The sequence below is a fragment of the Hypanus sabinus genome, chromosome 3, assembly GCF_030144855.1.
Source record: "Hypanus sabinus isolate sHypSab1 chromosome 3, sHypSab1.hap1, whole genome shotgun sequence".
In the NCBI taxonomy this organism is placed as follows: Eukaryota; Metazoa; Chordata; class Chondrichthyes; order Myliobatiformes; family Dasyatidae; genus Hypanus; species Hypanus sabinus.
This window is the reverse complement of record NC_082708.1, coordinates 64,323,945-64,336,273: the sequence shown is the minus strand read 5'-3', so window position 1 is coordinate 64,336,273 and position 12,329 is coordinate 64,323,945. Positions and strand designations below refer to the sequence as shown.

Sequence of the window (12,329 nt, the reverse complement as noted above, 5' to 3'; positions counted from 1 at the left end):
ATAATCATCGGTCCCTGCATATATTTAATTTGCATTGTGATTAATAATTCTATTTTAAATATTGGTATAAAAATTATGTGGTAATAAATCACTATAAATGCCAATGAGAACATATATGTCAGTAATAAACCTCTTTAAATTATTTATAATATTTTGCACTCTAAATACTATACAACCTTTTCTGTGTCTAAAAGCATCTTCCAAAGATCTGCAGAATTGTAATGTAAAATGCCTAACAATGTTTTAGAAGAAGCCTAATATATAGTCTTGAATGCAACCACTAATATATTGAAAACATGCCTCTGGTTGATAAAGTCGCTTAACTTTGCAACTACAACCTATCTATTGTAGATCCATATGAATCTGTTAGCATTAAGACCACATGAAGCAAAACTGGCTTTATAGATTTCTCTGGGAAAGCATTGTTTAATCAGAAGGTGAAATTGTTGAATTCCCGGGAACAGTTTGAACTGCATTGTTTCCTGTTGTGGACGTCCTTGTGCATTCTGGGGGGGGGGAGGGGTAATGACGAGAGGCAGTGGAAATATGTGTTGTAATTTTGCAGCTAATAAACCCAATATTGAATGAGCTGTAGAAAAATAAAATCTGAAATATTTTTATTTGTTTTTTTTTTACCCTTCCACCCCTCCATATTGCCTATTAAGAGTACAGCCGGTTTGAGGCAAAAATCCATGACTTGCGGGAACAGATGCTAAATCACAGTATGAGTTCAGGGTCTGGCTCCCTAAGAACCAACCAGAAACGCTCATTATATGTAAGGTAAGGTCAATACTTTATCATTTATTCAATTAGCTGCTCTTTATTCCAGTACATTAAGTATATTGTATATATTTATACTTAAACGGAAATTGGATTATAATTGAAAATTGGCACAGTGTCAACATAGGCCAAGCCGCACATACTTAATGCAGCCAAAATTAGAACCATGAACTTGGTATGCCACATTGACTAATCAGCTGTGAGCTTGGGCATCAGTCACAGCCCAGCCTTTGTTTGGAAGGTGGCCAAGATCCTCAGCTAAGTTAGGGGTGTCAGTAAGAACAATTTGGGGTGAAACAAGCAGTGAGCAGCAGCAATCATTGAATGTAAAGAGAAGCCTGCCTAAGCTCCATAATAAAACATATAAGTGTAGTTCAAACTTACGTTCCATCAATATCTCTTAATTTTCACTTTTGTCTAGCGAGAACCTGAAGTAATTGACAGCAGTGTACATGTTGTCAGAGCATATGTAAGTAAGGTACATGCCTGTACGTATGCATCACTTGCATAGAAAAAGTGCACAAATACGATAATTTCCTACTGAACACTTAAACACCCATTTTGCATGTGGGAAATTGGGTATTATAATCCCAGTTCTATGCCAAACTGTTATAAAGAAGAATTTCAATCATGCTTAGGCAGTGACATTGGCAAACCATATATAAGAATACTATTTTGATTGATGAAACAGCAGTCCTTTTATGCAATTTGGGGCTACATAGTCACCTTTGAGTCAGCATCTGGGGTTCTTCACCAGAGGATGTGTAGTGATAATGAAAATCTTTGCCTTCATTACTACATCTAACATGGCTCTCTCTAACTGCCAGTTCAACCGAAGTCCAAAGTTTATGTCAGTGGATTTTTATGGCAAATTATTAGAGAAGCATATGTAAAGTTGAAAACAATGTTAATCACTAAATCTTAGCACTTTTACATTCAGTGAAATATTTGTATATATGCAGATTTTCTATAATTAGTTCCACCACTGGGTGAGAAGTGCCATAGATCTTCTTGTTACTCATTTCTTTCTGTTGGCTGTGAATTCTGTTAAGTATAATCAGCCTGTACTTCTTGGCAGGTTTGAATGTGCAATGTATCCTTCAGTTCAAAATCTGTGCTTTATGAAAAAACAAACCTTTGTGTAAGCTGTTGAAGGAAGAACAAATTACAGAAGTGCTGTTTGTCGCTTCCTTCATGGTGTTTCTGCATATCTGGACTTCTACTTTAGTGTGAAAATTAATTAGTCATTTTCTAATATGAATTTGTGTGGTCCATAGAAAAATAATAGCCAAGAAATGAAAGCATATCACACGTATCAGTAAATGCATAGTACAATGAGTTATAACCTTTCATCAGCCAAGATGCTCAGGTATTTGCTAAAAAAAATGAGTTAATTCTACATAAAGCAAAACTTGTGTGAGTATTCACGATGAAAAACATCTGTGAGTCATTGGATTTTGTACCTGGAGTAGTAAGTTGTATAGTGAATGTTGGTAGAAGCAGGAAGAAAATTGTTTGTCTCCCTTAATCATTCAGAAATATCAAAAGGAAAATGGCAACACTGGAGGAAAATAAATTTCATAATATTGAATCTGTGAATAAATAATAAGCCAGTATTTGGGTGTGATGGTTTCAATTTACTCTTGAAACCATTTGTCATTTTTAAAGATTTTTTTAAAGTATAGGGATTTTTGTGAGCTCATTTCTTTGCCATAGTTATTCTCCGTTCTGTATTTATATGAGGTGAAGAAAGAAACTATCAGGGTGGCATCAGACACAAAAGCCTCAGTCTTTCCCTACTGCTTCGCACATGCCAACTGTTATTTTTCTTGTGGTAGTATTTGGTGGCTCAAACCAAGCTTTTCACTGAAATATGCTTCAACTGTGTGTGCTAATGTAAATGTATTTTGCTGCTCCTGACTAATGCAGTATCCTGGCTAGGACGACAATTTTTTGTTGCAATAGTATGCAATGACCATAATCACTTCCAGGAGCAGCAATAGAATGGCTAAGGTTCACCTTAAGATGTACAGGGTGGAAATGGATTAAATAAACGGCAGAAAGAAGTGAGAATCGATGATTAAGAGAGGGAAATTGAAGTAGATGAAAAGAAAAAAGGAAAAATGAAGGTGGCAATAAATGTGGCTGAAGGTATGACAGCAGTGAAGAGGAAATGATGAATATTAATTGAAAGAAAGGGGTAAAATAAGGGCAAAATCTGGGAGCAAAGCTTGTAGGCAACTGGATGGAGTTAGAGATGATGCTTAGAGTTCCAGAGGACTATGATAGCTAACATTAACTGACAGGGAGTGCAAAAACAATGTTAGCATGTGATACAATGAGGACAAAGTGGTGCTCCTTTAAACACAATAAATAAATTGGTGCTAAATTGAACAGGGAAAATTGGAGGGTGGAAAAAGATTTTGGTCTGAGGGAAAAAAACATGCTATTCTGGTTTAAATTAAACTGGGCACTACAAAATTGGATGAAGAAAACTGGTCAATATATAGTGGAGGGTTTTAAGGGGATAAAAAACACTCACAAAAGAAGTGAGGGCTGGATTGTAAAGTGTCTCTTTGAACTACATGTATAGCCTGCCTCTGTATTGAGATGAGAGTTGGATTTGGGAAATTGAAACTTCTCAGGAAGTGATGATTCATTGTTGAATATTCAAATATCATGTCATTGTTCCTTACTTTTGATTTAAATAGCTATGTGTTGTGACCTATTGAAGTGCAAATAATTAATCTATTTCTAATGCAAAAATGTGCATTCTCCAGAGAAGCCCAGCCTTTAAATCCCTTGAAATATTCACCAAGAGTATGATTTCCTCTGTTAGCCTGTCATGATTTTTTTTGCGAATAAAAACACTGGATACATTACATTACTGAAGTCACTGAGACTATTTTGACTTACAATCACGGTCTGTTTTTGTTAAATTTCTGTTAACAGTTTTTACACATTTGTAATTATTGATTTATCTGTTACTCATGGATGATAATGTTTACATATTGCTTCATGACTAATATATATATCTTTTAATTCCTCTTTCATCTGATTAAACTGAAAATATAATTAAGTATCCACCTTTAGTGCTTTTAGTGTGTAGTAAACGAAATATATGTCTAGAAAATTTAGAGTAAACCTAATCTGAATCTCTCACTGACATCACATTATAGAGAATCAAAATTAAATCAGTGGATAAAATATATTAATGCTAATATGATAAATTTACCTGAAACATTACCAAGTGTTTTGGAACTTTTAGTGCTTTATTTCAGAGTGCTTTAGTGTAATTTGGGTACATGTAACATTAATCCTAGATGATGACAAGTTTCATTTCTTCAGTGTGATGTGGGAACTATGAATATGGTTAACTGTCTTGAATTTGTCACATCTCAAAGAGCTGTCAATTGAAGTATTCTCAAAGATACAGTGAACTATTGTGAGTGTGGCATCGCTTGAAATATACTTCAATTGAGTCTAATCTGTGATTTCATTGAATTAGAATATAAAGAAATTAACTCCATTCTTTCAAAAAGTAAGGAGACTACAGTCAATTTAATGGCCATCGTAGGGAAAATGTTAGAAACAATTTTTATAGCTATAATATAAGGGCACAAACAATACATAGTAATGAGGCAAAGTTAACATGGTTTTATAAAAGGGAAATCATGTTTGACGAATTTAATGGAGTTCTTTGAAGAACTATCACGTGCTTTAGATAAAGAAGAAACAGTGAATGTACTACATTTAGATTTCCAGGGCGCTGATTGTGAAGTGCCACATTAAAAGTTATTGCAGAAAATAAGAATTCGCAGTGTAGGATGTAAAACATTGGTATGGATGGAAGATTCATTGGCTAACAAGAAACACAATAAAGACATGGGTCTTTACCTGGTTGACAAGATGCAAAGGAAGTGTGCCACCAGGATCGATGCTGGACCAATGTTTTATAATATATTAAAATGGCTTGGATGAAGGGAACAAAGCTACACTACCAAATTTGCTGATGACACAGGTAGAGAGTAATTTGCTGAAGAGGATATGAAGAGCTACAGAGGAAAACAGATGGGTCAAATGAACGAGCCAGGGTGTAGAAAATGGGGTATAATGTGTGAAATTGGGTGTTCTGGGAATAAAGGTAAAGAAGAAGCAAACTTTATAAATGGTAAGGGATCTAAGAATTCTGAGGTTCAGGCTTGTAAGTAACTAGCATGCAGACACACCATGTCACTGGGGAAGCCAAAATAATGTTCTTGTTTATTACCAGATAAATTATATACAAATGAAGTAATTCTGTGGCCTACAATAAAAGGAGGTATACAAGGATAAGATTAAATATACTGTATCTTGTCTAAGGAAATACGTAAATACATTTGAAGTAGTTCACCGAGCTTTTACTCAGCAAATACCTGGACTAGATCTGTTGTTCAGTGAGGAAACATTGGATAGTCTAGGCATGTTTCCTGTGGAATTTAGAATCATGAATGATGGCTTGCTTCAAACACGTATGATTCTAAGAAGTCTTGACAAGGTGGAGAGGATGTTTCCTGTTACGGGAGAATCTAGTACAAGGGGCAGGTGTTTAAACATAAGGGCTCATCTATTTAAGACAGAGAGAGTCATAAATTTTTGTTGTTTTCTGCCTTATGGATGGTGGAAGCAAAGTCCTAGACAGATTCTTGAAAAGGAAGTGTTTACAATCAGAACAGAAACCTTAGTGAACAGCCGGGGGGACCTATTCTGCATCTTAATGATACTTTCATACATATACAATATTCCCAGAATCTGTTAATGTCAAATACTTTTCCACCTTTGATTAATTATCTTATATTAAAATCTGGTTTAATTTCTTGAAGCTATCCTGGCTTTTTCTTTGGTTGCTGGTTTGTGGGAGTAAAGTTAGTGTTTTGCATTTTAACATCAGTTTAAAATTATTCACATTTCTTTATTAACAATAACAAAACTGGAGAATGTAAAACTAAGAAAGGGTCAAATAAAGTAAATGATGAAGTTAAATTGCTATTAAAATAAGAGAAAACCACTAAACACTGTATCACATGCGGCTAGCTTGCACCTTCTCATTTCCAATGGTGAACTCGCCTACAGAAAATTTGCAAGTGACCAACAATACTTGAATATTTAAATTAGCAGGAAGACTGTCAAATAATTGCCACTGTTTTAAATATCCAGAAAATAAGACTGCTTTAAAGAAGATATTAAGATTGGAAAAAGTGTTAAGGGAAAGTTTAGTCAAAAGGTATACATAAGTAAGATGCTGGAAATCCAGAGCAACACATAGAAAGTTATGGAAAACTCAGTGGGACAGGCAGTATCTATGGCGAGGAAGAAGCAGTTGACATTTTGCGTTGAGACCCTTCAACAGGCCAGGTAAGAAAGAGGAGTTTGTATGTTCTTCCCACAGTCCAAAAACATACTGGTTAGCACGTCATTTGATCAATGAATGTTGTCCTGTGATAAGGCTAGTGTTAAATATAGGTGGGCTGCTGGGCAGCATGCCTTGTTGGGCTGGAAGAGCCTGTTCCTCATTGCGTCTCTAAATAAAATAAAGCTAGATTAAGATGTTGGCAGAGAATGGAATGAGTACAACCTGGCCAGGAGAGGAAAAAGATAGGTGAGTGGGGGAGGGGAGGATGACATGAGAAGCTGGAAGGAGATATGTGAAAGAGGTAAAGGGCTGAATGAGAAGGAATCTGATAAGAGAGAGGATGGATCATCGGAGAAAGGGATGGAGGAAGGGCACCAGAGGATGATGATGGGCAGGTGAGAAGAGAATGAGCAAGTGAGGAGCTAGTTTGGGGAATGGAAAAAGGGAGAAGTGGTAGAGGTAGTGAGAGATATTATCAAAGTTAGAGAAATCGATATTCCTGCCATCAGGTTGGAGGTTACCCAGATGGAATATGAATCATACAATACAAATGTCTAAATGAAAGCTCTATGGCATGAGAGAGTAGGTCTGCAAAGGAGCTTTCTATGGACCATACAAAGCAGCATGTTTGTTGCGCAAACTTTTCTGCTTTTGTACCGTTGAGTCATGCACTCTAATCTTATTTATCTGAAGTAGTAAATTACTGTGAAGAAAAAGAAATGTCTGCAGCAGTATAAAAGTGCAAATGCATAATTAATAGGGATAAGGTACTAAAAAATTAAGTACAGTAGCATATTGTGCCATACACACAAAATACTGGAGGAACTCAGTAACACAAGCAGCTTCTATGGAGGAGAATAAATAGTCAACGTTTCAGCTAAAGATTTTAATGGATCAAGCCATTTCTAGAACAGAAACACTGAAGCTAAGTAATAATTATAATAGATATTACTTAGAGCTACCTGAGTTGGGAATAACCAGCAAACCCCATAACCTTAAGATGTCTCCATATCAAAATTGTAGTTTGAAGGACCATTTTTTCTTGTGAGCACAGTGAATATTGCCCTTGACTCTGTGGTCAAAAACAACTAAAGCCACTAGCTTTAAAGAAACCAGTCCACACTGACCTAGTAAAGTTTGTGGTATGGTCTTTTCTTTTTCCTTCGTTGAATATTGATAGGTGTTAATTTAAGGATGGAGGTAGCCAACAAGACTATTCTCATCAGGTTAGTTTAGTACTGATCATGTTAAAAACTCTCACAGACAGCAAAAAAATAAGTAACAGGCACATTTTTTAAATCATGTTTTAACAACTTACTGTGACTGAAGTAAAGACTAGAACATATAGATTAAGTAGCTGCTAAAATATTATAAACAAATCATTTAAAAATAAAGTTACAAAATACATTCTTTGTAAGATCCATAGAATTTTGAAATTATTTTGTGGAAATGACAGTCCACAAATACACCTTCATTAATAGCTAAAGGGATTGCTATTTAATAATTATCAATACATCATTAAAAACTCAAGTTACATTTCATACAACTTTCACGATATTTTACTGCAATAGATATTCATAAATATCATTACACCGATTCTTCAAAATTAACAATAAAAAGGCCTTTAAAGCAGTGAATCCTGAGAGCAAAGAAAGACTTATTGGCTGCAGCCTTTGGATTTCTCTGTTTAATTGCACAAGTATATATTTCAGAAATTGATGCACATTCATTTTATAACAATGACAATAATTTTATTATCATTACAGCAGCAAAGAATCTAAGTCTGGCTCTTAGAAAGAAAGGCAAACTGTTAAACCTGTAAATGAAATTAAGAATAGGAGCAGATACATTGGATGGAATTGGGTACCTATTAAAGTACATTAGTTTGTGATTTTTTTATATTGCCTATAAATATATAGGTCTGGCATTTTTCTGTTATTGGTGAACCACCTATGCCCGTTTTATTTCTATCATGATATAGGAATATATATTTTTCTTTCCTGAATGCAATTGTAATATAATCACATGTGGTGATCAGCTTGATTTCTTAGCTGTTGTCGCTGGCTGCAGACTATCACTGGTAACTTCCTGTAGTAGCAGTAATTCTCTCACCTCAAACAGAGATAGAGAAGAACCGGAAAGGAAGTTGAATGATGCACTGAGAAATTAAAGGAAGTGTGATGTAGAATTTTAAGACATTAAATGAAAGATGCAATGTTTATTTTACAGGCTAATTTGCTGCCTAAGTTTCACTTCAACTGCAACAAAATCAGACAACATGAGGATTACTTAGCAGGTCAGGCAGCACCTGAGGAGAGAGACACTGGGCCAATACTTCAGGTCACTAACCCTTTGTTTGAACTGAGAAAGTGAGGAAATAAGCTTTTTTAAATTACAGAGAAGATGAGAGAGCAGAGGGAATATCTATGATAAAACGAAAACTAATTTGTCCAAGTAACAATTATTTTTCTGCTGTCTATTTTGTTCTGAATCTGATGGTAACTTGTTTCTTTTTCTCTCTGAAAATGGTAATGGTTACCTAAACAATTTTAGTCATTCCCTCTGCGCTCTCCATTGCTCTCCCTCTCTGCAGTTTAAAACATGTTTGGTTCTGAGTTTTTATGTCCTAACATAGGGCCACTTGGCCTACATCATTGACTTTGTTTCTACTTCCATAGGCGCAGACTGGTCTGCAGCATTTCTGGCATTTTATATTCCTGGGTTGTTTTTTTTACTGTTTGACTGTCAGGAAAATCAGTGATGGAGCAGAATTAGGCCACTCAGCTCTTGACACCTGTTCTGCTATTGGATGGCTATTATTTTTAAACACATTGACACTCGACTAAACCTTCTGAGTTCCTTCATATTCAAAACCCTATCAATATCTGTCTTGAATAAACTCAGTGACTCGGCCTCACAACTTTCTTGGGCAAAGAATTGCAAATATTCAGTCCATTCTGGGTGAAGAAATTTCTGGTTATCTTTGCCCTGATTGGTTAAGTTCTTATTTTGAGAGTGTATTCCTTTAATTATGACACCCTAGCTGAGAGTTATCATCCCTTTATCTATCCTATCAAGCCCCATTGGAATGCTGTACATAACAAAGGAATGAGCTCTCTTACTTCTAAACTCCAGAAGAGACACTTAATCTCTGACAAATATTCAGCTTCTCCATCCCAAATGTCAATTTAATGAACCTTCATTGACTCCCTCTATCATGAATATCCTTTGTCATGTAAGGAGACTAAATCTATAAATAATTTTCTACATGTACTGCAATTGAGGTAATATATGCTACCATAATTAATATTTAATCTGGTACTCAAATGATCTTGGACTAAATCAAGCTTACAAGTTGCTTTCCCAAGTACTTACTTGTCCCAGCAAACTGATTTGTATAAATTCAGTTTCAGCAAACTGATTTGTATAAATTCAGTTTGCTTAACATTTCCTCATAGGATAAGCCAACCTAAGACTCCAAGAATCAATCTGGTGAGCCTTAGCAGATTGTCTCTATTACAGGTGTACTGTTTCTGAGGTAGAGAAATCAGATACTATGCACAATAGTTCACAATATTCTCCCCAGCTTTGTATCATTAAGAAGTTTGGTATTTTCCTGATCCAGTTAAGTATTAATATTCTCAGAACTTGCTTTTTCCAAGGACCAGGTTTTCCTTTGTGACCACAGTTTTATGGCAGATAGACTCTGCATTGGTAGCTTAATAACAGTGAAGTATATCAGAGTACATGATTGGTCCATTTGGCTTGCTGTCTAGTAATTTGTCACATTATCTACTGTTCACTGATCACTGCCACTGATCTGCTTCTTCATACTAACCACTATATTCTAACTCTGAAGTAAAACACTTATTTTATTTATATTTATTTTTTATCTGTGCCTAGTTGTGATACAATGTATGGTTTTAATCTCCTTTTTTGATTATTGTGATTAGTTCCTGTCAGTGACTTCAGAATTTGTTCTTTCTGGAACCAATATCTAATATGGAACACATGCGCATATTTTTTGAAACTATGATCTCCACTTTTAAGATTTAAGAGCTTTGAAAACACTTCATATAGGTCTCTTAGTCTTACTCTGTCAGATTAAGCATTATCACTTTATCATGGATGCTTTTTTGCCTTTTTATTTGGGATAGAGTAGCTCAAGGAGGTTGAATAGCAAGTGGAATAAGTAACAACTACCGGTGAGGGAATGCGATCTGTAACAAGGTCTGTTGCCGTGCCTTCAGGAGAGAGAAATTTTCGCCCTTTCTACTTCAGAGCAGCGGTTCATTGACACTCCTGAGGCTGACAAGCCTCACACTCTATCTGTATCCAATACATACATCTTGGCACTTCAAGGGAACAGTTTTAGTTTTGCACATCATCACATTTTCTAAGAGCATCTACAGAGAAATTTCTGAGAAATCTGTTCCTGGTTCATACTACTTTCAGATCTTTTAATGTTTAAAAAATGAAACAAACAAAAAAGAATATAATCTTATCTTAGAGCTCATTTTCCATTGGAATAATCTTCAGCGATCAGTTTGAAGTTGTGACTCTAAAGCAGTAAGGTTTTCTATTGGATTAGCTTATTCAATGAAGAACTCTATGTGGTGAGTTTATAATTAATGCTGGAGTAATAAAATGGATTCAACAGTGGCTAGATGGGAGATGCCAGAGAGTAGTGGCGGATAATTGTTTATCAGGATGGAGGCCGGTGACTAGCGGTGTCCCTCAGGGATCTGTTTTGGGCCCAATGTTGTTTGTAATATACATAAATGATCTGGATGATGGGGTGGTAAATTGGATTAGTAAGTATGCCGATGATACTAAGGTAGGAGGTGTTGTGGATAATGAGGTGGGTTTTCAAAGCTTGCAGGGAGATTTATGCCAGTTAGAAGAATGGGCTGAATGTTGGCAGATGGAGTTTAATGCTGAAAAGTGTGAGATTCTACATTTTGGCAGGAATAATCCAAATAGAGCATACAGGGTAAATGGTAGGGCATTGAGGAATGCAGTGGAACAGAGAGATCTAGGAATAACAGTGCATAGTTCCCTGAAGGTGGAGTCTCATGTAGATAGGGTGGTGAAGAAGGCTTTTGGAACGCTGGCCTTTATAAATCAGAGCATTGAGTACAGAAGTTGGGATGTAATGTTAAAATTGTACAAGGCATTGGTAAGGCCAAATTTAGAATATTGTGTGCAGTTCTGGTCACCGAATTATAGGAAAGATATCAATAAATTAGAGAGAGTGCAGAGACGATTTACTAGGATGTTACCTGGGTTTCAGCACTTAAGTTACAGGGAAAGGTTGAACAAGTTAGGTCTCTATTCATTGGAGCGTAGAAGGTTGAGGGGGATTTGATCGAGGTATTTAAAATTTTGAGAGGGATAGATAGAGTTGACGTGAATAGGCTGTTTCCATTGAGGGTAGGGGAGATTCAAACGAGAGGACATGATCTGAGAGTTAGGGGGCAGAAGTTTAAGGGAAACACGAGGGGGTATTTCTCTACTCAGAGAGTGATAGCTGTGTGGAATGAGCTTCCTGTAGAAGTAGTAGAGACCAGTTCAGTTGTGTCATTTAAGGTAAAATTGGATAGGTATATGGACAGGAAAGGAGTGGAGGGTTATAGGCTGAGTGCGGGTAGGTGGGACTAAGTGAGATTAAGAGTTCAGGCACGGACTAGGAGGGCCGAGATGGCCTGTTTCTGTGCTGTGATTGTTATATGGTTATTGTTATATATGGTTATAATGAACCTCCAGTCTGTTTTGGATGCAGCATATCACATTTAAATTACAACTTAAGTTCATTTGTTGAAAATTACACAGGAATTAAAAGTGAATCCAAAATATTGTATTCAGTGTTTAATTAATTTTGGTTGTGATAGTAAGTAAGAATTACCTTAGTCTGTCTCAGATGGGATCAGAAAATTGTTGTTTACTCCCTGACCATGAGTCATTGGTTGGCCTTCGAGAAAGGTGAGAGTTTAAGGTTGGTATACCTTCTATCAGATACCATGTTTTTGTTATGAGTATTTCTCTTTTTCACCAAGAGCAGAAAATGGTAAATGATAATCCTTAACAAGAAACATAAATTAATTTGGTATAGCTATTAAGTGCATGATGGCAGGTGCACACAATTACTTCAAAATTC

General features: G+C 35.9%; 1 protein-coding gene across 3 annotated transcripts in view; it reads left to right on the top strand.

Annotated features, from left to right (window-relative positions):
- The window catches only part of dlg2 (discs, large homolog 2 (Drosophila)), a 787,731-nt gene that overhangs the window by 624,183 nt on the left and 151,219 nt on the right, over nucleotides 1-12,329 (top strand). For all 3 annotated transcript variants that reach the window (XM_059964524.1, XM_059964523.1, XM_059964526.1), the window contains one exon: nucleotides 666-780. In XM_059964524.1, coding sequence (XP_059820507.1) covers nucleotides 666-780 — 115 coding nt within the window. The remainder of the gene's footprint in view (nucleotides 1-665; nucleotides 781-12,329) is intronic.